The sequence below is a fragment of the Oreochromis aureus genome, linkage group 7 (assembly GCF_013358895.1).
Source record: "Oreochromis aureus strain Israel breed Guangdong linkage group 7, ZZ_aureus, whole genome shotgun sequence".
NCBI classification, from domain to species: domain Eukaryota; kingdom Metazoa; phylum Chordata; class Actinopteri; order Cichliformes; family Cichlidae; genus Oreochromis; species Oreochromis aureus.
The window spans coordinates 50,182,089-50,209,274 of NC_052948.1; the positions used below are offsets into that span (position 1 = coordinate 50,182,089).

At 39.2% G+C, this 27,186-nt stretch overlaps 1 protein-coding gene across 1 annotated transcript in view; it reads right to left on the minus strand.

Moving 5' to 3' along the window:
• lamc3 (laminin, gamma 3) overlaps positions 1-27,186 on the minus strand; it is a 136,092-nt gene that overhangs the window by 40,951 nt on the left and 67,955 nt on the right. Inside the window, exons 10-12 of the mRNA XM_031754575.2 lie at positions 23,901-24,099; positions 8,946-9,055; positions 6,491-6,718 (exon numbers count right to left, since the gene is read on the minus strand). Of these exons, the coding sequence (XP_031610435.2) occupies positions 6,491-6,718; positions 8,946-9,055; positions 23,901-24,099 (537 nt within the window). The remainder of the gene's footprint in view (positions 1-6,490; positions 6,719-8,945; positions 9,056-23,900; positions 24,100-27,186) is intronic.

Sequence of the window (27,186 nt, forward strand, 5' to 3'; positions counted from 1 at the left end):
GTAATTATACAGCAATTAAGATTCTGATAGAAGAAACAGCAGGTTGGTCCGCCCTCCTGGTGACACATGATGAACAGGGTGTCTCTAATCAACTTACTTTGATAGTTCCCCTTGACCAGAACTTATAGATTCATGGAGCGCCTCTCTTGCTTGTTTGCTTGTTGTTATATAAAGGAAGCCGGCTTGTGTTCACAAGACGACAAGCCATCATCATTCGTTTCCAAAAAAAAGAAGAGGATAATTTTAACTAGCTTCCTTTTCTAATAAACAGCCAGCGCTATTCAAGTGTCAGTCCAGGGGACACATCATAAGAAACATTTATAATACATGACTCAGAGGACACACTGCTTTCCACTCATTCATCATTTGCATAGTGTCTGAGCCAGGTATATATTTTTAACGCATCCTGAAAAGCGTGTGTGTGGGTGTGTGTGTGTGTGTGTTTCTGTGTTTGTTCAGTGAAAATTGTTCATAATTTGAGGGGACCTGACAGGAGAAAATGATAAAGATACGATTACGACACTCCAAAGTATCGCTTGCTGTATATAAACCGCCTTGATGCCAAAACGGTTAAGCAAGTTCATGATTGAGTTAATAAAAATTGCACGGATCGTGTTCAAACGATGCTGAAAACACAAAACTGATTTTCATTTATTACCTCCCCACTTTCCCTCTCTGTGGTCCAAGTTGAAGTACTACTGCCACTACCTCCTGTTTAAAATAAATGCGTTTATGCGCCTTGGTAAATGCATAAAAGAACAGCATGGACTACTATGCTGATATAAAGGAAATACAACAATGAAAGACAGAAGGCCACATAGGGAGTAGAAACTGGAGAACGCTCCCCACAGAGGGGAGTAAAGGACGTAAAAAGAAGAAGAAAAAAACATAACAAAGTCAAGGTGACTGGTGAGAGCAGGTGGAGTTTTTAGCTGACAGGAAGAAGGAAGCGGGAGAGAGCAAGAGACTGACAAGGGAGTCTGCCGAACAAGAAGAGGCAGAGAGGGAGAGAGAGAGAGCGTGTGACAGAGAGGGAGACAACCAGATTGAGAAGAGACATAAGAGACACAGGAAATCTGCAAGCAAATTAGACATCATTAGCCAAGAGGCGGTTAACAAGTCTAATTAGGGGAGAGGCAGGCAGGCAGTGATACTAGACTTGCTTCCGGACCTCAGACACATGCACACAGAGTCAGTGATATAACCCACACACACTCACACACACAAACATAATGCGCACTCTCAGCCAAAGCTCCAGGCATCTCTTAACTAGGTCATATCTCTGAGACTTTAAGTTGTAGGGTAGGAAAGAAGACGGGTAAGGAGAGGAAGAGAGAGATTGAGGGAAGATAAAGGATGGAGGGTGGGACCTTGGATGGGATAGTTGTCTGCTCTTGGTGAGATGGAGTCGTTTAAAAGCTGTGCGAACGAGATAGCGTGGAAAAGGCTCAGGGAGGAAAATAAAGAGTGCACGCTGACAGACACATAAGCATGTCTAAATAAGCGCACACAGGTTGACTTGTTTACACACCCAACAGCTGCCGTTTTACTTCTGTCATTTATGGAACGTTACATTTGGGATGTGAATGTGAAAGCGTGCTCCGACTGCTGTTATTGTCGCCCACAAGAAAAAAAGTCTGGTACTTTAAATACAGACTCTTAGATTAGCTGTTATTATAAAGATTAGTTGAAATGAGGATACTGCTGTATTAGTAGAGCCACCCAGTTTTTAAGTTTTGAGTGATAGCTTGCCAATGCTCCTGAGGGATGACTGAGCTACATTCCCTTGAAGTGATGATGACTGAATGTCAGTTCTAGAAAGTCTAAAAAAAAGAAATGTTTCAGTCAAAGAGCCTCCATCTTTCTGTTCTCCCCCTCTCTCACGGGCCCAGTGATAGAAAATATTGTCTCAAGAACCTCTGATGATCCCTCATGTCATGTAACATCGGCTGAATACTTCGAGTGACTTCATTTTAGAACTAGAGACTTGGATCTTTATTTTACTGAACGGCATTATATTGGAATGCCCTTTTCCCAAATTGATTTGCAAAAAGGGCATTGCAGCTCCCTCCTTGTGGAATCAGCTGCAAAATATCTTAAAACTTTAAGAGCTGGTCTCGCTAAATGTATTTAAGGTGTTTTTAGGTAACCTGGAGGCAGTTACTTCAGGCTACAAATGTTTTTCATGAATATTATGACTCCTGTTTTTTCACCCAAGACGATGCCTTTTATTCATGTTTTGGGCTTTATTGACAAAGAACTTCAAGAATTTTGGTGGTTTTTGCTTGTACTTGTACTACTTTTTTTATTACTTGTAGTAGATTTGCATACTTGCTTGTTCTGTGTGTATTTACTACTGTTGATTGTACTGGACATTATTTTGGGCTGTCTAGACCACAATATTAAATTTTGCTCTACAAGGGCCTGATATCCTCTTCTTAGAAACTACATCAGGTAAAAAGATAATATCTTTGTTTTTACATTCATCAGGTCCCAATCAGCCCAAATAGCAAAGAGAAATTAAAAATGCATGCCATGAAAGAGTTTGGGTCTTGGGAAGTTAATTTTAAATCCCATTCCATTTTTCAGTAACACAGTAATGTAACGCATTACTGGGCTAAATACAGTAATGACATTATAGGTAGAATTATGATGTTACTTTTGTTACAAAGCTCCTTCAATTATCTGAGGAAGATTGACCAAATAAATAAGTAAAACAAAAGAAAAAGCAAAAAAAATCAAATCAAATCAAAAAAACAACCATGCTTTTTTTCATCCTGTGCCTTTGCAGTCTAATCAGCTGATTGCAGTTTGTGTGCAGGAAGGAAGAAAATAATGATCTATGTCTTTAACTTTTTTATTGCAAAAAAAGGCAAGAGTTAGTGTGATACTGTAAATATTGGTATCAATCCGATACAAAGTAAATATAGGGTCAGTACTCCGGATACCAATACTGATACTTTAACCTAACCTAAGAGCAGTGTGTCATGATTTATGAGATGAATCATCATCAATTTTAAAATTCTGAACACATTTTAAATTGCAGTTAAATTGCTGTGATTTTTACTTTCCACAATAACTAACGCAGCAAAACACACTTTTCAGTTTTTCATATATTTGGAAACTGGTTTTTGTAGAAACCTGGAATGTCACTAAAGCACTTTGGGCCAACTTTTGCTGTTTAAAATTGTTATAGGACACAAAAAAGTTGTATATGCATATTTATGGTATATTTTTTCATTTTCAAAAACAATTATTTATTTAACACAATTCAGAGGGCTGCATACAGTATGGATAGAAACAAAGTATCAACCCTCTGATGCTAGTATCGATCCAATAGTAATGCCAGCATTGGCATCTATATTATTGATATTTGGATCAAGGCAGGAGTGAAATGGTATGTCCTGGACAGAAACAGCACAACTTTGACTCTTTGCAAGCATCTGCACAATCACTGCTTTGAAGTCTCTTTGGGCTGGCTTTTAACTCTTTGTGTTCTTGGTTTTGTGTTCATGTGTAAACACTAAAAGAGAGATCCTGTTTGTCGTCATCAGGACATGATTTGTGTCAGTGTGTGGGACTGTAGCCTCTGGTTTATACTGTTAAGTGGCTTGGTAATGTGTAACTAATGTAGCAAACAGCGTAACTGATTACTTTATTAAGATACTACATCACTTTTAAGGAAAGTAACGAGTAATGTGCAAAACTTTTTTTTTTTTTAGTAATGCCTCCGATATTGAAAAAGAGACTCTAATAGAAAGAGAAACTAATAGTGGCATTATTGAGCACTTCCGCATGAGACAAACTGTAAAACTGCTCGAATATGACACAATGAAATTTTCACTTTTATACTTTTTTTTGTCTTGATTCTGAGTTGACACTTGAAGCTGTCAAAACAATATGTGAAATTATTCACAGCGGTTTGTTACTCTTATCTAACAGAAAGAGCATTTCTCATTCTTTGTTTGCAAATGTTTTAGCTCATTTAGGCGAATGACAAGACACAACTGCTGGCAATTAAAACAAATATCAGTGGATTTGTTTTTGTCAGCAAAATGCATTTTACTGTTGTTCTATAAGATGACTAGTTTAACTCTCCAAAGTCTGATGGCATTATTTCAACGTGCAGGTCATCAAATGTAGAATAATACATTTACTTTCCAAAAGCCCACATTTCATAAATTGCATTGTTATGGAGTGGCTGATGTGATCAACCAGTAAATTTGTTCTCAGGTGAAACACAAAGCTTCAAGCAAGGCATATATTGCCCAGCTAGCTTAGCTGCTTCAAGTCACACTACATAGAGACTGTTGATGAATGGATGTTAGGTAAAATTAGTATTCTTTAATTGATTTTGAGTGGTTGCTGGAAGTTTCTGGGTTTGCTGGCAAATTGATTGCTAAAGTCCCAGTCTATAGAGTGGTGTAGTGCCCACCCTGATAACCACCAGTAAAGATGTGTAGTCCTGGACTAGTTAATTAACGGTTCTGGTAGCTTGCTTGCTATCGCTAGCTTAAATTGGACATAAAGAGTTATACGGTGGTGCACCAAAAAACACCTTGCGGTTACTTTGATTGCTAGGAGATTGCCACGGTTACCCATATTTCGTATGAAATACACCTTACTTTACAGGTTTAAGTCATGAGTATTTTTTTTTTTTTTTTTTTTTTGTTACAATTTTATGACACTTGAGAGATACAGAGTTACAATCATTTCTTATTCTGGTCATAGAAAAACAAAAACATTTCATTGAAGCTAAAGCATCCCCTTGGAGGAGAAACAGGAGTAATAATGTGTGATATTACAGTATATGAAGGAGGAGACAACACAAAATAGGAAGATGTATTTTGAATTGTTTACTGTTTTGTCTCCTGTTACGCTGCAATAGAAAGCATTTAGCATCAGTAGTTTACATGTATTTTTTTCTTTCCTATCCAGTGCTGTGTTATTGTTTTCCATTCTCAATTACATTACTATCCCTGCAAATTTACATGCAAATGTGAGTTCTTTTGGCTGACAATGTAAAACGTTGTGCTCCTGAAATCAGCATCTAAACAGTATTCAATTAGCAGTCAGTTATCATAATAATATTCTGGTACAGTGGGCATTCAGCATGGGGAAAAACATGTAGGACAAGAATTAGGAAAAAAGGAGATGAGAAACACACTTCTAGGTTTTTCCAGGCTGATCTTGTTTCCTCCCACAGCCCAAATACAGCATTTTAGGTTGATTAGCGATTCCAGATTGGCTGTAGGTGTAGATGTGTGTGTTTCTCCATTACCGCTGTGATGGACTAGCATGGTGTACTCAACATTTCTCCACTGTATGCTGGGAAAGAATCCAGACCCCCCTGGCAACTCTAAGCTGGATAAGGCCCCAATCTCACAGGCTTAGAGACCAGTCGGTGACCCCCTTGCTACTGCTGATGATTTGGAAAAAATGTGGAAGGGTTGCTGGCTGGGTGAAATCAATTGCAAAAATACTAGGGGCAGCTAGTGGAATCCTGAGCCTCCTAGTAGATGCACCTATGATATCAATTTCAAAATCCAACGCTGCCTTGTTCTTAACTTATCGAATTCACAAGATTTTCAGAAAACCTGGCCTTTGACCTCAACCTTGAGATCGAGGTCACTGAGATTTGAACTCGCCCGGGATTTTTAGTAGATACACTTGTGGTATCAATTTGAAATTCCTATGTCTCTTCATTCTTGAGTTATTGTATTCACAAACATTACCAGATGCAATAAATAAGGAATCTGGAATTCTGCATCATGCGAACCGTTACTACTTCTTCTTTATCACATTTTTTCAGCTCTGCACCTGCCCCCTGGGATGAGGAGGATGTGCGTGGATTCTTTTTTGCACTTCTAAAGCGGACGCCATTACCTCCCTGCATGCTGCCACTGGCATAGCCCGCATCGGCTCTACATAGATTCACCACAGACTTCCAGTAAAAGGACTCTGTGACAATGGACAGATGGACGAATAGATAGTGAGCTATAGGCCATTTACAAAAATCCACCTCTATTAAAAAGGATTATTCTGATATTATTTAGACCTCTCCTGCCTTCTGAATTCCATGCGAGGTTTGCCATATGTGTTTTCTTTTTTATATTTATACTCTCCAAACTTTAGTTTACACTTCTGACCGATACTCAAGATGTTTTCTCGTATACAACCGAGGCCCTCCAAAGACAGAGAGAGATTTAAAAAAGCTGTTTTGACAGACTGTGGCACACTCTCTATAAGTAGTACGTTGACTGTGAAACTAGTGAAGTTCACCTTTAAAAATGAAATGCACTTGATTTATGAATTCAACATTTTCATGCTTTTTTTTTTTTCCTACTTCAGCTGGAGTCGTTGAAACAGAAATACTGCTGACTGGCTGTCAGTGAAGTGGCACCAAATTCATTATGAATTCCTGACATTTTTCTAATTTATCACATGAACACAGCTGTGTACAATGCAATGTCAATGTTTCACTTATTACCTGTCTCCGGATGGCACGTTCCATGCTGGTGGCAGTTGCATGGAATACATGCCGAGAGAGGCCCTCTAGCAGGCTCTTCTCGGGTAAATCCGGGGGCACACTGTTCACAAAACTGGCCTGCAAAGCCCGGGGGACAGGAACAGGATTCCACCCACGGAGCAGGAGGAAAGGCTGGGTCAGCGGAGACGACTGCTGAGGTCATGGTTACTCCTGCGAGCTGTGATGTGTCTGGCAAGGAAGGAAAAGGAGGAATGTCAAAGATGTTAATACAAATCTTTCTCTGGCATAAGCGACAGGTGCAAGTATGTGTGTGTGGTGGTGATAGTGGGAGGTCTCTGCATCTTGTTAAGCAGTAGGTTATTAGCATTTGTTGCAGTGCCGTCCCTCTCTCCCTGTCTCATTACAGGTTTTGGCCTGTGTTTACATTTTACAGTCAGATACACACATGCACCCACACATACATACACACACTAACACAATAACCGATTCATCCACCCACACGGCCATAAATGCCACACTTAATGCTTGCTTACACACATGTGCCTGCACGTGCCCACACACATACACTTGTGATCCAGGGACTCTTTGATATAGCAAATGAATAAATCACTGCAGCAGAGCAAGACAAGAAAAAAAAAAACAGACAGGAGACTCTGTGGAGGTATGTCAAACGTGCAGTTCCTGTGGGGTTTTCAAGATCCCGCTCTCCTCTCATGAATAGTGATGGGGGCAGGCCATGCTGAACTGTATCCCTCTCACCCTTTACTGCCTGAGCCGCAGCCGCAGAACACAAAATTACTTTTGGTGTCCATTACCGTGTCCATTTTCAATAGACAGACGGACGATAGACGGACAGATTCTGTGCACGTATGACTATGTAGCAGTTGTCAGATAAGGAATAAACCAAGTGTGAATGAGCGACTGTATAATGACCTGAGTGGTAGAAACGGCGAGGGGCGAGACAGTGGAAGAACCAGAGGAGAGGATGGACCTTGACATCTAACAAGCCATGATTCAGAGATTCCTTGAGCGGTGATGAAAGCCGGTTCATTTACACCTCTGAGGGATAATCAGTAGGCAAGCCAGTCCTCTTCCCTTTCCGCAACTTGCCTTAGCCTCTACCCTTTACTCTCCAGTAGCTTCTGAATTCTATTAGCTCGTTCAACGGGTGGAAATGTGCAATTAAAACAGTTTTCAGATACTGAAGCCTATATTTCGGTTAATTAAAAGCCTTCCGTTTTAAGTCATGCTGTGCAAGTTCTCTCCATCAATCCTTTTTCTGCAGGAAACCTTGTCAGAGCAGTCGAGATTTTACTTGCAACGAATGCCTTTACTGCAGCCTGGCAGACTCTGACAATTTAGGTCTCCTTAGGTGCCTGTACATTTAACCATTAAGCCATTGATTTCCCATAAACTTTCAATATGGCCACACTCGCTTTTCAAAACTAATTTTTTTTGTGGTGGGGAAAATAAAAGCTCTTTACTGCGACTGCCATCACAGCCTTGCCTTAACAGCCTAAAGACAATACTGTCACTTAAGTAATACAGTTCTGTTAATAAGAGACTCTCTGTGGTGCAGGGAGAATTTTAAAGAATGAAGGAAAATGTGAGAGGCAGAGACGGGAATGATGAGAGGACAGCTTTATGGGGTTTGGATATTAAAGTTTGTTGCACCGCCTGCAGCGATAAAGCACTTCTAACACTGTTTGAGAATGAGTTTGAGACCTAACACAAGTCATTAACAGTTTCTCCCCCGTAATGTGCAAAAGATGCAGTGTAAACTGTGTGCTTGACTTTGATACCATGTTCATGTGGGTTGGTGGGTGGGTACAGAAAACAGTTTGATGGAATATGCATGACTGTGCTTGTATGTGTGTGTGTTTTTTTTTCTATTTTTTTGTGCCTAAACGCCATGCATGTGGAACTACATAAGAGTCTATGTGGTGACGCCTGCACCAAGCAGCTAATTAAAATGGTGTAAGTAAGTGTGAGGAAGCTGGTGATTCTGTCCAGCTGTTCTGTCTCCTCCACGCTTTAATCCACCGTAATGCCTCTCAGATCCTGCTGGTTCATTACAATACAAACTATCAAATTTCAAGAACTCATTGCAAACATCTGGGAATAAATGTCCCGTTCTGTTGCTGAGCCAGATAGGGAACAGTTGAACGATTCCTCGAGCACAAACACCAACACCGATTTACCAGCAAGTTCAGCTGCAGTTTGAATAATGTGTTCCTGTCTGGTTAAAGAAAATGGTCATAAAATACAATGATTTTAGTAAATCTGTAGGCCTCTAAATGTTGGCAATATTTGTAAGAAAAATAGATTTGATAGATTTTTTTTGTTCCTACAGCACATACACATGACCACCCATTTAAGGCTGTAGAGTAGGTCATGTAAAAATGCATTGGATATGCTTCTTGGGACACGTTCATAAACACAAACACACACTTACAGTTGTGTCCCCCAGCATTGCTGATCTTAAGGGCCGTCAGGTTGTAAAGGAGGAGTTGGAAGTCAAAGGCAGAAAGCACAGGTTTAAATCTCTTCTCGTTTTCGTCAAGCCTGTAAAAAAGAAAACAGCAAACCTGTCATTTATTTAATATTTGCTAAAAGGCCTGCAGGGCTTTATAAAAGTTTTAATTTCGAATGTAGTGACCTGTTGAACAAATTCTAAAGACTGTTGGGTTACGTGTACGTGACATTCAGCGTGACACATGAAACACATGCAAATGGAGAACACTGCATGGCATTTTTAGGGGGAAGATACAATTAACCTATTATATATGAAAATCCAAAGAATTGGGATTTATAATAAATGATTTCTAAAAACATTTAGATGTTAAGATTTGCTGACAATGTTCATTCATTCAATCAGACTGGCTCACCCAGACATACAGTGGCTTGCAAAAGTATTCGGCCCCCTTGAACTTTTCCACAATTTGTCACATTACAGCCACAAACATGAATCAATTTTATTGGAATTCCAGGTGAAAGACCAATACAAAGTGGTGTACACGTGAGAAGTGGAATGAAAATCATACATGATTCCAAACATTTTTTACAAATAAATAGCTGAAAAGTGGGGTGTGCGTAATTATTCAGCCCCCTGAGTCAATACTTTGTAGAACCACCTTTTGCTGCAATTACAGCTGCCAGTCTTTTAGGGTATGTCTCTACCAGCTTTGCACATCTAGAGACTGAAATCCTTGCCCATTCTTCTTTGCAAAACAGCTCCAGCTCAGTCAGATTAGATGGACAGCGTTTGTGAAACAGCAGTTTTCAGATTTTGCCACAGATTCTCGATTGGATGTAGACACCAGACAGGTCAGGGATAAAGTTATTGAGAAATTTAAAGCAGGCTTAGGCTACAAAAAGATTTCCCAAGCCTTGAACATCCCACGGAGCACTGTTCAAGCGATCATTCAGAAATGGAAGGAGTATGGCACAACTGTAAACCTACCAAGACAAGGCCGTCCACCTAAACTCACAGGCCGAACAAGGAGAGCGCTGATCAGAAATGCAGCCAAGAGGCCCATGGTGACTCTGGATGAGCTGCAGAGATCTACAGCTCAGGTGGGGGAATCTGTCCATAGGACAACTATTAGTCGTGCACTGCACAAAGTTGGCCTTTATGGAAGAGTGGCAAGAAGAAAGCTATTGTTAACAGAAAACCATAAGAAGTCCCGTTTGCAGTTTGCCACAAGCCATGTGGGGACACAGCAAACATGTGGAAGAAGGTGCTCTGGTCAGATGAGACCAAAATGGAACTTTTGGCCAAAATGCAAAACGCTATGTGTGGCGGAAAACTAACACTGCACATCACTCTGAACACACCATCCCCACTGTCAAATATGGTGGTGGCAGCATCATGCTCTGGGGTGCTTCTCTTCAGCAGGGACAGGGAAGCTGGTCAGAGTTGATGGGAAGATGGATGGAGCCAAATACAGGGCAATCTTGGAAGAAAACCTCTTGGAGTCTGCAAAAGACTTGAGACTGGGGCGGAGGTTCACCTTCCAGCAGGACAACGACCCTTAACTTAAAGCCAGGGCAACAATGGAATGGTTTAAAACAAAACATATCCATGTGTTAGAACGGCCCAGTCAAAGTCCAGATCTAAATCCAATCGAGAATCTGTGGCAAGATCTGAAAACTGCTGTTCACAAACGCTGTCCATCTAATCTGACTGAGCTGGAGCTGTTTTGCAAAGAAGAATGGGCAAGGATTTCAGTCTCTAGATGTGCAAAGCTGGTAGAGACATACCCTAAAACACTGGCAGCTGTAATTGCAGCAAAAGGTGGTTCTACAAAGTATTGACTCAGGGGGCTGAATAATTACGCACACCCCACTTTTCAGTTATTTATTTGTAAAAAATGTTTGGAATCATGTATGATTTTCGTTCCACTTCTCACGTGTACACCACTTTGTATTGGTCTTTCACCTGGAATTCCAATAAAATTGATTCATGTTTGTGGCTGTAATGTGACAAAATGTGGAAAGGTTCAAGGGGGCCAAATACTTTTGCAAGCCACTGTATATACACAGAGACATATGTTACAAGTAAAAAGAGATTTGTGTCCTACACATACAAAATACGATTAATCTAAACAATTCGATCAACTGTCTTATTGCCTCTTGTGATAGATCATATGATCCTTGCATATATCCTGACCGTCTATGTCAGTTTACATCATGACAACCAACTCTTTCTTGAGGGTTTTTTTTCTCCAGAGATGCAGTTTTTTTGCACAAGCTCTTCAGGTTTCTTACACTTGTTTTCACACTGTTTATGTGCTAAAAGAGAAATGATTTAAACCAGTTTTGAAGTGTGATTTCACTTATTCATGAGCCTAAGGCACTTTGTCAAGATAGCCATGCAGTAGTGGTTACACTTTGACTTGGATTGTCAACTTTGTTCTTCATATTTCAACTTTTAATTTTTTTTTTTTAAATATTACAACTTCAATCTTAATATTTTTAGCTCATTTTCCATGTTTAACTTTGCTCCCCATGTTTCCCATAATGCACCCCTAAAAGTTGGTATGAAACACAGAAAACAATTCAAAAAAGAAAACAACCGAATGTAAATATGCTGACTTCAACATATATTCAGGGTCTTCATCACAGAGATTTGCCATCTGTTGGAGGATGTTCTGCTAAGGCAGTCAGCACAGCTGACATCTGCCTGTTTTACTCCTGGCATCACGCGTACTTTCCATCTTGATGACAGGTGCTGTGTCAGCTCTGTGCCGTGTTGTTGTGTTGAAAATTTTTCACCCACTGTTGTGTCAAGGTCCCAAAGGTAAGGAACAGCCAAATTAAGTGATATATTCATATAATCTCCATTAAGGAATGACTTACAGGTAACATTTTCTAATATATGGGACTCAGCACTGCATCATTACCAAATGGTGTTTCCCATTAATAAAAATATGCTCCATTAGTCAAGCTATCGAGTCTGCGGCTACAAACTCTGTCCCAATACATGGAATTTAATCCACTAAACATTTTTATAGCACAGAAAATACTAAGGATGAAATAGCAAGAATTACACCTGGTACTTGCTGGCTATTGCTTTAAAATTTAATTTGACTGTCCAAAACTGATATTATGTTTAAAACTATTAGATATCTGTTTTACAATACGGGGATTGCTTAATTCATCTAGCACCATCACCAACCCATAAAAGGTTAACTTGTCCAACACTTTACCTTATTCTGAAAATATCACCTTTGTATTAGCCTCATCTTTACTTAGTGTACCAACCTGCGACTAAAAAATATAGTTATACACGTTGAAGTGCCAAGAAGTGTAGTTCCTCAAATGGCCAAATGAACAAATATGCAGTCTGTGGCCAAACAAGCTTGCTAGCATTAAGTGAAAACTTAGCTTTAACCATGTCCTAATATGGTCATTTCCAGCTCCAAAAATTAAATAGAAAAATAAATAGTTCAATTATTTTTTTTTAAATATGTGTAAACATACATGGAAATACAGTGTTTAAAGCAAAAACAGAGTTTGTACAATTCTAATAAGCTTGTAAGTTAATATTTGCAATACTGAAACATATTTAAAATAAAAGCCGACACACTGAATTTAATATTGTTTATTTTATGTTTGTTTATTTAATTGTAATTCTGAGCATTTTGTGGCTTATGGTGTTTTGGGAAACTATAAATAATAATCAAAATTCAATAATAATGATGATAATAACAGCCCTAAGGCCTTATGATTTCTTTCTAGCCACTCTTCCACTGAGAGCATTTGGGATGAAGCTTCACAAACAGTAGATGAATCATCTGAAGGACCAGGTGCATCTCTCAGGTTTTTTGCCAGATCATTACTTAGTTGAAAATTGTTTTCCTTGTTAGCTAAATATAAAGAAATGGGGAGGGATTCAAGACCTTTGCACAATACTGTAACTCAATAATTAATTAAATAAATGAAAAGGCAATTGCAATAAAGCTAAAATACGGGCTTCATAACTGGAGTGAACAAACTAGTGGATGGCTTTTATCTTTTACAGTATGTGTTGAATGTTAAAAACAGCGCCATGCCTTTTCAAAGCTAGTGTCATTGTTAACGCTTGTTTAAAAAAAGAATAAACACGATGGTTTTGCCCCTTTCGGTCGTTTTTTTGGAAATTGGTAATACATTATAAAATCAAAACCTTGTCATCACACACAAGAACCTTAAAAGAATGAGTTGCGAAACCTTTGGTTTGTTAACCATATCAGGCTAAGTCAGGCCTTTTATGTGTGAGTGTTTGAGGGCCTCTATTTTATTAGGTCAATTGTTCTCAGCATGACACTAGCTCACTTTGAAAATGCTTTGTTTTCTGCCTGGCCTGGGTTGTAGCATTCAGATTCACACTGTGCATGTTTATGCGTGTGTATGTGTCTGTGCACGTGCATTCCTGGCTTGCCACACACTCTCGCCGGATGCGGCGGGTCCTTGTTCCCTGGCCTGACATGTAGGCACGGTAATAAAGAGAGGCAATTACAAACTGGGCCTCAAAGCCATGGTAATGGAGCTGGTCAGACAGCGATAAGCAGAGTGTGCATGAAAGTGAACAAACTCCCAGTCATGCTTTCCCCATGGAGCGTCAGTGTCCTTTTTAATCAGCACCAAGCAGAGCGCGAAGAGCCACACTGTAATTAAGCCTGCTCCACGGAGGATGAGAGGAGATCATCAGGAGAGAAAAGCCCAAAAGAATAGCGGGCACACACAAACACACACGAGCACACACAAGTACCCTTAGAGAGGACAGATAGAGATACAAGGTGAGCAAGATAGTGAGACACAAGCAGTGTATAAAAAACAGAGGAATGATGAAGTACTTGGAGGGTAAGAAACATGACTGCAAAGTAGATACCAGAAGACACAGGCATACATGTGGGAACATGTTATGAGCTATCCAATTGTGCCAATCTGTCGTTGTCTAATTAAAGTAACTAACTATGAGGTTCATTTTAATTAGTAGGAATACAAATACATGACCCAAAAACTGGCATATTAAACCCAAGTTACTTGGAGTAAATGATGGTTTCAGACCAAGCTATATTCTTCAAACACTCAAACATATTTACAATATATCCATGTAAAGGAATAAAATAAAATATTTATTTATTTCGGAAGAGAGCAAGAGTGATGTTATAGACTATAAAAAATGGATGTAGCCATCATTTAGTTGCAAATTGGTTTGTGGACTTGCAGTTCTGATTTGAGCATTTAGGCCACCGAGGACAACAGCGATCCCCTTGTTGCCATTAGAAAGAATGCCTGGAGGCTAACACCGTGTATATACTCAGTGTGGGTCTGTGACGCAGATTTGTTCTTTAATATTTCTTCTACACCTTCTGCACACCAGAAAGATTTCAGAAACAGAGCATCTAGTTTACAGAAGGTCTTTTATTTTGAAAATTTCCTGACTCATATGCCTTTCCAAACTATAGCGGTTGGAGCTGTGAGGTAGAGAGAGCCATGGATTCACAAGCATTGAAATATGATGCAGCTGGCCCCAGTGGAAATCACACATAAGCCCATCTTTTATATACAGTCTATATGAAGTTTCTCAAACAGCACTGAAGAGGGTCATTGTATCATAAATAAGCCAAAACTACTTTTCACAAGCATTCATCTATGTAGTTTGTTGAAAGACTACTTTTAGCATTTAAAATGGGGAAGAGCTGATACTTTATGTTATGAATTGCAAGGGCTTGGCATCTTATCACATAAATATTAAGCTTACATGGTGAAGATGTACACAAAGCGCTACAGGCAAGTCAATAAAACCTCTCCGCCTACTAATTTCAAAGGAACAAAAAGTGAACAGAGGGAACATCAGAGAGAAGAGTGAAAGCTACCTCATATAAGCCATTCACCCCCCTCCTCTCATCAATCCCCTCCGCTTGAATCCCTGAGCTTCCATATATTTCTTCTTCATCTGATTCCGAAATGATCTCTGCTATCAAGTGGGAACACAAAGCCACTTAACAGGTTAACATATTTATCATTTCTGAATGCAGATGCTGTCAGTCAGGAGAGATTTGGCGCGTGTGTTTATGCTCATGTTTATTTATACTTTTGCTGAACTTCAGCAAAAACACTTAGAAGCACATATATTTCCACTTTCCGAGCGCAATTATTTTTAATGCTTGTATTGCATCTAATTGTTGCACATAAAAAAATAAAATGCTAAACTGTTTGTGTGTGTATGTGCGAAGAGAAATAGAGGGAATGATACAGCTCGTGCAGCGAAGTGCATCTAAGCATGTACCTGACAAGAGTAATAAGTTCTGTGGAGAACTGTGGAGAAGAACATTTAATCACTGGCTCTTTCCCCAAGCTCCACTGCATTTCAGAGAGAGGATCAACAAGTCCCTTTAGCCAGGGCTTTTGGTGGTAAGAGAAGAGTCATTACTGGTGCACAGACACCAGTAATAGGCAGGGAAGAATTGGACAGAGAGTCACAAGCAGTGTGCCAGACGAAGGGCTGAATCCTTTTTTGATGGACTGGGCAAAGAAGACATGCTCTTCTCAGCTTAAAAAACAAGGGTAAACCTAAGCCACTGTTCCATAATAAGATTACACACAAGAACCAGAATACAGATAAGAGCTCCCTTTCAAAGCAAAGAGATCTTAGATGTACCAATATTGTAGATCACTGTCAACTTATAAAGTCAAATGTTTGCAAGTTTATCATGTAAGATGCAGTGTGAGTCAAAACGAAGTCAAGAAAGAATAAAAACTGGAGCATCATGATTAGTAGAAACTGTAACTTTAATTCTGATTGTTATTTTTGATCAAAAAGTAATGAGTGTTTCAGTTTTAGCTAAAAACAATTTTTTCCCCTCCTATGGATTTAAAGTGGACCAAAGAAAGAGCTAAAGGGAGGGCAGAATTGGACTTGGCATTCATGCACCAATCCATTTTCTTCCACTTATCCCATTCAGGGTGAAGGTTCAGGGTCAAAGAGTTGCTCCCAGTTGTCATGTTGAGAAAGGCAGTGTACCAGGACAGGTTACCAATCTGTAACAGGACTAACACATATAAACACACAATTCACATCTATGGACGATTTAGAGTTGCCAATTAATCAGCTTTGCATATCTGTGGGAGGAAGCAGAAATATCCAGAGAGAGCTGATGAAGATGTGGGGAGATGAATGCAAGCTTCAGTGGATTCAAACCCTGGACCATGTGGTGCTAACCACCACACCAATGCGCCATCATGTAGATCTCGGTCTTTCATGATGAGTTGAAGGGGCTCACTACAGGATACATTTCAAATTAAAAGCACAATTTTTAAGAAAAGTTAATATAGTGGCAGTTTACAGGTAGCAAAAAAGCGGCCTTCATTATTTAAAATATTATCTTACACATATTATTGTTTACTGTGGTGGTGTATTCTATAAACTGATTTTTATCCATCTGTGCTGTGTAGCTCACTCTGAAAAGAAGCATATTAAAGCTGTGTCCACACTGGAAGCGATTTGCTCAGCGTGCACCATTTTGAAACTGACTGCTAGTCGCTTGCGGACATTTGAGTCTCCGGTTCCCTAATGTCATATGTCAATCAGCGGTTTCCTGCACTGACACTGGTAGTCGCTTCAGTTGGTTGCCTGGAAGCTGAATTTGAAATTTGTCTCGCTTACCCACTTCATGTCGCCAGCAGTTATTTTGCCTGTAGTCGCTTGAAGTCGCCAAATGTTATTGGTATTATATGGTCTCTGATGGCCACATCACTTCCAGTGTGGATGCAGCTTTAGAAGCTACTGCTGTAGCAGCTCTGTGAGGCTGTAATTAAAGCAGTGCTTTGAGCTCAATGCTATTGCCAATAAGTTCACGTGCTCTCAGAGGCGAGGCTGTTATTTAGATGTTAAGCAGTTTGACCACAGCAGCTTAACATGTTAGCATTTTAGCAAGTGATAAATAACAGTAAACACAAAGCACAGACACTAAATAATGCTGCTAAATGTAGTTATGCAAACTGACCGGAGGAAAACATGACCTACTCTGTAGAGCAGTGCTTCCCAAAGTGTGGGCTGGGGCTTAGAGGTGAGCGGATCGATCAAATTATCAATAGTATTGATATTTGCTGGTATTGGTATTGGATCGATACTAGCGTGATAGGATCGATACTTTATGTCTATCCTCTAAGTTCAGTATAAAGCACACTGAACTGTGTTAAATTAAATATTTATTTGGAAATGAAAAAGTATACCTCAAACATGCACTATGAAAAATATCTGAAGCTTTTTGTGTTGACTGTCACGTCCTTTTATTCATAGCCTACGACACATTTAAGCAACTGAAGCTGACCACAGTGCTTTAGAGATGGGCACATTTACATTCTAGGTCTCCAAAAACCCAGTTTCAAAAGACACGGAAATCTGAAAAAAGTGTTTTATTTTGTTAACAAAGTATTGTGGAAAGTAAAATTCTCAATGATTTAGTGGTCATAAGTCACAGTAATGCTTTCCCCTACATAAGCTGCCTTTATAAGATAAAAGTATCGGTATTACTATCAGCAATACCTACCCTATATGTACCTGGTATTGGATTGATACCAAAATTTGCATATGAATTATATGAATGCATTTATTTATATAAAAAGTGAACTAAAACTGGTAATAGGAGATGGTTAGTTTATGATATTAGTCATTACTCTGATCTAAATTTACTGCTCTTGTATTGATGTTTGTGTCAATGGCAGTGGCAGGTGGGTTTCATATTTTGCTTATGACTGGGAAGCTTTAACAGTGGATGTTGCTTTTGAATACATTTTTGAAGGAAATAAATTGCTTTCTTTCGTAATTTGTATTTAAAAGTGAAACACACCTAATTACAATCCTTACCAGCCTAACAACATAGAAAGTAGAGTGGATACAGATTTTAGATGAAGCAAACACCAGCACAAAAACAGAAACTATGTAATGAATGCAAATATGCAGTCAAAGCAACAGGATTATACACACAGCACACTAATACAGATACCTGTTTTTCCTATTATACTACCGTTGCCTTAGCAGAAATACATTCTGTCTGCTTTCCCCCTTACTTAAAACTTCAGCATCTCTGATACGGGTATCTCTGCTTTTACCCACCACACCAATGCCAACAACACTGTTCTGTCCTTTGTCTGATTCAGTTTTTCACCATCACAGAGAACACTGCACGAGTACTGACTCCTGCGTAGACTGCCAACATCCATAGTGAGATTCTAGACAAGCAGCGTGTGCGCACAGCCTCAACTGCAACCACAGCCTAATACTCCAGGTTAACACTGCACAACATCCATCAAATCAGCCTTTTCCTCTCTGAGGATTCTGGACAGCTCTTTGCTCATGCTCTAATCATCTCCAATTTGAACCACTGCAACTTCCCTTCTAGCAAAGTACAGCTTACTCAGAATGTTGTAACCTACTGTAGCTTATTTCAGGTTCTTCAAAATGAAACCTTGCCTCTTTTGTATGTTTTTTTTCAATGGGTGCCAATACACAACTTAATATTGCTACTGATACTGTAAGAGTGTGATCCCAGTAGAGGCACTGCAGGACCGTTTTGAGCTAACAGAATAGAACATGGTCTGTGGAGTACAATCAGAGGACAAAGCAGAGTCCCCCAGCTACATAACATTGTATTTTTTTATGTGGACCCTTCAATTTCATTAAACGGTTAGCTGTTTTCTGTGCTTCACTTTAAACAAGCACTGGGAAACAAAGGAGATGAAATCCCGTCTTAGGGTAGAAAAGGGGTTTGAGGGCTGACAATAGGGAGGAAGTTAAGCTGGTCTGTTAGTGCTGAGAAGGAGAATAAAAGATTGATACAAAGGGACATAATTGAAGACAAACTACAACAAAACAGTGTGCAGGAGGTGTGGAGTGGGATGAGGATTACTTGGTACAAGATGGCAGGCCAAATGGGGAAAGTGAATAAAAATAGAGTGAATAACTTAAGCCCAGTATTGAAGAGGTTCATTGGGGAGACCAGGCTGCTTACACCTACTACCCCAGGTTGACAGGCCTAATGAGTACAACAATGTGACTGATTAGAACGCTGGTTCCCTGCCGGGGTTCACCTTTACAGTCTCCGGTTATTCAAACTCCAGAGTTGCAGCTTTACTGTGAAGGGCAAGAATGAATCCAGGTATAGCACAGTGGTGTGAAAAGAACTGCAGGAAGTCTAATGTTAGATAAAAGATTCGATTAAGGATTTCAGCCTGTGAATATATAGCTGAGGGTCAGCGTCATCAAAAAATGGGTCCGATACTAGAAGATGGAAAGAAAGATCATGAGCGGTGACACGAGGCTGCTTTTTTAGGATGGAGTGACGTATACTTTAAGAGTCTGCCTTTTTAGTATGCTGGACAGGCAGACACTGAACAGCCAGAGAATCCAGAGAATAGAGTTCAGGATAGGTTCATATTTCTTTGTCTGTCTCATCATATAATATGCTATAATACTCATATACCCATAGTTTAAAAACCCCCAACAAGATTTGTTCCTGCCCCTTGTTCCTGTCTGCAGTGGCTGTACCGAGGCCACTCCTTAATTTGATTTCAAGCAAAGTGATGAAGGACAAAATCTGCCCTCAGCTTCAAAGTGACGGCAGTGGTTTCTTGTGGATGTTTCAGGCTTTGGTTGCCTTGATAAGCCTCTAATGTATTTATTGTAGGTAATATATGTCAGTAAACAGTGTCCTGCGCTCTCATTGGTTGTCTATTGAATCACATGCCTGGAAATTAAGAAAACTTTTTCCTGTCCAGCGTTTATTTTGCCCATAGCAGCTTGAATCAACAAATGTCATTCAGTTTGTGTAGTCTCTCATTGCGATGTCACAGCGAATCACTTCCAGTGTGAACACAGCTTAATTATAAAGTTAATTCACTTTAATTAAATTTAAGAGTGTGTTATTGCACAGAAAATGGACTGTGGATTTATGAACTTATAGTGCAGTAAAAATTCTCTTATTGAGGGATCTGATCTTTTCTTCCAGTAGGTACAGGAGGAAAGATAGAACAGGAGTATAACTTCTAATATATATTTATACTGACATAAAGATACTGGACTCATTTAGAAGGAAGAAAAACCCTAAAAAGAAATCCTCTCATTATCATCATGCGGACTTGTTTACAAAAACAAAAACAGCTGAGGGTCTTAATGCAGTAAAAAGAAACTGCAGGCTGGCACAAGACAACTCAATCAGTGCGTAGTCTCAGTTTCCAAACGAAGATGCTAATCAACAACACAAACGATTACAACTGACATACACACAGAATATTATAATCTAATAGAGCAACACCAAGAAAACAAAACAGCAGACTGCTGCAATGTAAACACCATCAGCTCTGTGCGGCAGGAACTGCGAAGCAGCTTGATTTTGATTGCCGCCATCTTCATCACCACATCCAACCTGTGATTGCTGCAGTGTTCAAAAAGTTGCTGCTTCCCTCAAATTGCAATATGAATCACCTGCCTGCAAGATCTACATATCAGAAAGATTTACCATAAGATGCATCAATGCATAAAACCGCTCTGTAAGTTTACGTTTATCTGTATATTTCTCTGCATGTAAATGTGATCTGATTGCTACAAGACATAATGTGCCTCCACATGTAGTTGTGGGAGGCTACAGTATGAATTATAGAGTAGCTTAGTAAGTGAAACTACTCAAACATTAAAACTGCAGCTGTTAACAGCAAAGGGTTGCAGTGGGTCAGAGATGCTTTAACTCACACACTCATAGCGTCATAAAAAATATGGGGAAAGTATTTCATTCAAACCTAACTTTGCCATTAACTAAACTCTCTGCGCAGCCTGGCGAGCATACAAACTCACACTTTAATTTCCCTTAGTAAACTGTCCAACCATCAAATCTTTACACTTCCGAATGATGAGAATAGAACTGTGATTTCACACTTGTCTGTACCTACACAGCACATTCTGGGCATGTTATCTATAGTTAAATTTAGCTCCATTTTGAGTTGATATACCAAGCGTCCTCTAGTTTCACCAACAGCTTCAATATTTTTGCTAATCTGTATGACCTGCTGTGATTTTTTTCTGATTTTCTGTCACATTAGCTGTCACAATAGCGGTTGCTCATATTAAGCATGGACAAGATTTAATAATGAGGTCTGCATATGTGGATGAAATCTATGTGAGCCAAAAGCTTAGGCATTACACTGCTTTTAGTGCTTGATTTTTCCTTCTCTCTCTTTGGTCTGACTGATGTCAAATGGAGAGGAATGGATTTTCTTGCATGGTAAACACAGACACAGAAAGAGCTTTAGGTCTGAGAGCTTGAAACTTGAAAAATATTTTCCACTGCTGTGCTCTGGAGTACACTGCAAACAGGATTTCCACTTGTTTTGGTTGTGCAGGATAGCTATATTTGTTTGACTTTTTCAAAGAAAGTACTACAGAAATGACCAACAACAGTCAAAAGCCAACAGTTTTGTTTCTTCCACTTCACAGAGAACTCTTTCATCAACAGAGCCCATAATGAAGCTGTAGCTTTAGATAGGCTCATGCTAAAAGACAAAGCTGTTCCATCTATAAAGGGAAATGTTGAAGAGTTGGAACTGCAAGCTGCAAGTAACATTTCACTGAAATCTTTGTACTTCATTGGACAAAATGGTTTATGACTATAGTTTCTGTGAAGGAAATGCTTGTATTGTGTTCTTTATAATTCTTTGAAGTATTTAAATTAGTTTATGTTTTTTAAATGTCTATTTTACAAGTCTGAAATTGATTAATGGTTGCAAGTATCCTCTGGTGGATGAGATCTTCCTTGACTTCCTTAAGGCTTTGGATGCTTTGGAGCTGGGAAGAAAAGGAACCAGAGGATGGATTCCAGCTTCAGGAACATCACACGCTGGAAACTCTATGCCAGCGTACTGGAGATAAGAGTTCTTGTAATAGTCAAACTTTGGATCCAGGAGAAACAATGCGATTTTCGTTCTGGTCCTGGAATGCTGGACCAGCTCATTATCCTTTTAAGGATATTCAAGGCGATGATAGTTTGCCAGCTAGTCTACATGTGATTTATGGACCTGGAGCATGTTGCTGGCTGTGGATTTCATCATGTGGCGTACCCTGCAGGACAGCGAGCACAGAGTCCAAGGAAACGACGGACGACGAATTGCCACAGGAGAGGAGACCACAGGACAATCCAGAACACACCGGAGAGTCTACATCTCCTGCTGACTTGCAAACACCTCAGAGGTCTAGGTGTCTCCACTGATCCACACCCAGATAAGCAACAGATGGATGGATGGATGGATGGATAAAAGTGACTAATGGAAAGTGATGTGAAATTTACTTCATTGGTGAATCCTTCATTTCAAGTTGAAAGAAGTGGAATCCCAGATTAATTTATATAACTGGAAGAAAGCATACAAGGCTTCCTTCAAAAAGTAAAAAAAAGGAAGCAAGACAGTAGAATATAAATGCGTGTATGACTGGAGATAAATGCTTTAAACTACTTCCACACAATTTCAAGATGGTTTCTTACTTCAGTTTATGAGATTTACTTCTACTGTTAAGTCATTACAGTGGCAGGCTTCAGTATCATGACTCAAGCCTTACTTTACAGCTTGTGAAAATATATGTGTTTTTTCTGTTCTTGGATCATCACTTGCTCATATCCAAATAATGTGGAAATGGTAAATCATCTGACACTTATATATTGCTTTTCTACTCAATTTGAGCACTCAAACTTCCTTCTGTCACAAGGGTCATTCATCCAATTGCACACTTTCATACAGGACTTCTATTTTCTATTCAAACAGTATCAATATCTGGCAAAAAAAGAAGAATGTATACCAGTATACCAGTCCTTCACATGGATGGAGGATCAATCCAAGCACCTGAGCCACAGTATTTAGGTTTCACTTAAGTTTACGTCTCTGATATTTATGTGACCATTTTCATATACTGCTATACGCATTCTTCTTTTTCTTTGCTCTTTCAACAGACCAATTTTCTTCATGGAAATCAATAATGTTTTTCATCCACTACCTGTGTGTGGAAGGCTGTATCTAATTTCAAGCGCTGGTGTTAGCACGTGAGGCTGCAAAGGGACCACTGCTGTCTGTATACACACTCTACCTCCAGGCTATAGACACACCCTACACTCCATCCAGTGCTCTGCAAGCTGTCGCTATAATCCACTTAGCTCTCCTTTCCATGCTACGACCTGGTCATCCTTCCAGCCCGACCCCCCCTTCTCTGCCTCCTTGAGCTTAATAGTGGAGTGACCTCCCCACTCCAGCCAGAACATCCGACTTTTACAAGTTTCTTCTATTAAAGAAATACCTCATATGCCCTCTCTTTCCACTCGATAAATTCTCAAGGCTTTTCTATGTTTGTGGACTAACATCACCCTTTTTCCACAAGAATCTGCTTCACCTTATTGTTTTTAATTGTTTCTCTTTGATCTTTGATTTTTTTTTTTCCCCCAGTGATTTTAGACCAAAATAACACTTTTGACCCCAATAGTTTTACTATCAGTATCACTTTTGTGAATTTTGGAGGCATTTTCACTGCTCCACATATTACATGTCACTGCAGGTAAGACCATCTGCTATATGTATAAAATGTAAAAATGGAAATGTAATGTGTGCCAGATCTACATGACAGCCAGCGCATGAGGGAGCTGGCTCATCACTGCGTTCGTATCCTGACACTCTGCTGGGATGGTGACAGCAAAGTCAACGTGGGTGAGCTGTAATCAGTACTGAATAGGATATACTCTTGTGACTCAGGCGACAGGGAGATGCACAGATTCAAAGAAAAACAAACATATCAACATACAAGCTAAGACTTTTATTTTCTACAGAGACAAAAAACTAGAACACATTCAAACACCCAAAAATTACCAAACCTCTCAGTGCGGTCTTGTACCTGATGGTGAAAGAGTGCCGTGGTGTGAGGACGGGGTGATAACCAAGCACTGGTTGGGATGAAAGGTCAGCAGACAGAGTGATTCCAGAGCCCTCAAGGACCAGGGTGATGTGGCCGGGCAGCAGCTCGGGGGTCTCAGAGGCAAAGGTGATGAAGAGAAGCTGGCCATAGCTGTAGACTTTGTGACCCAGGAATTTCACTAGAGTGGTAAGGGCAGAGATTGGATGTTAGAAAGATGCATGGATGGAGCTTTATTACTGGAGTCTGAGTCAGCTCTGTGCCATCAATGTAATAAATACAGAGCTAAACTTGTGTGTCCAAGCATGGTGTTTTTGGAAGTAGGATTAATTGTTTTTGTGCTTTTCAAAGAATCTGCCAGTTCCTTTCACTTTGAGTTGATGTGTGTGTTCATGAGGGCAGTGGAGTACAAGCTTTTTGAGATCACGTGGAGCACTGCGGGAGTCTGTGTGTAATTACCCACCCTCTAGGCTTTGGCTCCTCATATAACAGGACTTCAAAGATTTTTAGCTACCACAAGATACCCCCCACTACCGCTACCACCCCAAACTGGCCAAAAGAACATCACACAAGAGTTATACGCTTCTGATGTATAAAAATAGGTGTAAATCTTCCACTTCCTCATTATGCAGATTTGAAAAATGTAAAAAGCCCAAGCCATTGTATAGATCCTGTACTTTTGCTCTACAAATGCACAAATTATAACAATTTCTATTTAAAGAAAAAATAAAAAACAGAAATAAAGCAAGCTGCCGTTCTCTACAATACCTGGATGAGTGAGTGGGCAAAACTGACAGGTTGCACGCTTGGTTGCCATCTTGTTTTTGAGCGTAATGGTGTGTGAAGTACATCCTGAACTCTTTTGGGGGTTGAGAGGGCTGTGGACTTGAAAGAATCATTTTGCTTGCGAGGGGCCTCTGGCGTCACTCAGAACAATTCACCTGTCTTATCATCTAATATCTGCTCAACCAGGAGCTGGCTTTTATTATCTGGGCTGTGCCCTTACATGTGCAGCTTGCTCTCGCTGTGACGTCCACAGCCGTGTTAATCGATGGTTTTTACTTGACCTCTCTCTCACCTGTCTTTTTGCACTGTGACTTGAAGTGTTGCTTTTCACCAGTGCTGCTCGCAATTACCTGATGATTTGTTAAAGTGCCTTGGTTAAGTACTGTTATACACTATTGCTTTAATAAAATGAAGCTTAATTGTTATTTCGATTTGGTCTGGACCGTGCTTCTTCTTTTATCACAGTATGCATTTTATGATCAAGTAAATTATGTTTAGTAAATGTATAACACAATAGATTCTTATATAGGTAGTCATGCTGTAGCTTCAGCAACTTTTCCAATGAGACTTTTGTAACTCTAATGTAAGGATTATTTTTTTCCAACATGAAGTGACAGACTGTTATGTCTAATGAGCTGCAAGCTTTCACACATAAGAAACCAAGCTCAAAAACCAAGCCAATGCATCACACTTCCATCACAGTTGCTAACATTTTTTTTTTTTTGCAACAATGCATGAACAGGGATGGGCACTGTGTTATTGATATGTATTAATCCTTATCAGTAGGATTAGTATTTGTGGGAAATGAAAAACAGGCAGTAATGAAACGAGAAGGCTTCAATTACACGACCAATCAATAGCACTCGTCTAAGTCTAATAAGGCATCATTCATGTAAACGCAAGATCAAAATCAATTGAAACAGGCACAGCGAATCAGAACAAGGATAAGTGGTTTAACAAGCAGCTGCTGAGGACGAAACATTTACTCATTTTGAAATGAGCTGTCGCAGGTCTTAGTGTAATTTCTGAATCAATCGATGTTCCTAACTGTTAAAAAAAACAAAATCGGTCAGGAAAGAAAAGAGGCTAAGCTAACTCATTGACCAATTAAAGACTAATTCCTTCATAGAGCACCTTCTAAACATCTAACCCAGTAGAAAAAATGACCAATATTGCAAGGCCAAGATGTTTAACTAAAGTAGCCAATCAATAAATTTCTGAGCCTGACCACCATTTAAATCTGTCTAATTTAGACCCAAAGACTGAAACGCCTCCACATGACGTTGTGATTCAAGGTAAATAATTCAAGTCTGAATTTCACAGCAGTTGATAAACATAATTCTGTTTAAAGCTTTAACACTGATTTATGGATCACACGGGGCAACAGCTAGTTTTATTAGCATTAGTTTGCTGCAGGCTAAAATGCTCCAGCTTTCATTTGGCAGATCATAAGAAAACAAACGACTGCAAATTCAGGACTGTCCATGTGGACTGGAGGTTTAGCAGCAATAAAAATATAGATAGTCAAGCAAGATGTGTAGCTGTCTGGCTTGTCATAATGTGCTCTATATAATGGTGTTGCACTTACTTGGTTAAAACTTCTCTGCTGGTATAAATTAATATAGTTTTCTTTTCTAAATTTATTTTATTAATGATGTAAATGCACAAAAGATTTTAGTAGAAAACACAAAGGTTATAAAAGAAAGAAAGAAATTATTATCTACTAATACACAATTAATGTATCCTAAGACATGCGGCCAAAAAAAGGAAAAATTATTTTGTGTATTTGTTTGTATATGTTCAGATGTACAGTCAGTAATTTCTTACCTTTCTATAGGCTTCATGTTTTCAGCTATATTTCTACTAAACATTTGCTCATTTATATTTTTGATTAAATACATTTAAAAAAAACTTCTACAGATTAAATCAGCATGGAAGTGAGTCGGTTAGGACTAAATATATATATTTAGTTTCACATAAATCTGTAACAAAGCATTGTTTAATAGATGTTTATGCATTCTTTGTTGCTCATGCTATGCGGGCACCAACCTTCAAAGTTACAATTTCCCTATGGCCAATATTTTTTCTCATACAGGGTAACATTTTCTACTATCCGAACTGTTGGTAAAAATAAACAGAAAAAATGATCACAGCATAAACTAAATTTTTCAAAACTTGTTTTGCTGTTTTAACAATTGCTTTGGCACTTTTTGTCTGACCACTTTTGAAGATCTAAAAAAATAATGATGCATTGCTGAAAACCAAAAACACATGCAGCAAAAGACTATTGTTAACCAGTGAAGGGTTGTACCTCACCCAAAGCCTTTAATTCATGTGTCAAAATTAAGCTTTTATTTCGTGGAATAAAAGGTGGCAATTACCAAAATGACAAATTTTTGGCATTGTGTAAACCAGGGTGGGTGCCATTTTTTTTTTTATATATTAACAATTTGACTAAATGAGAGTGGACTCATTTGTCCCT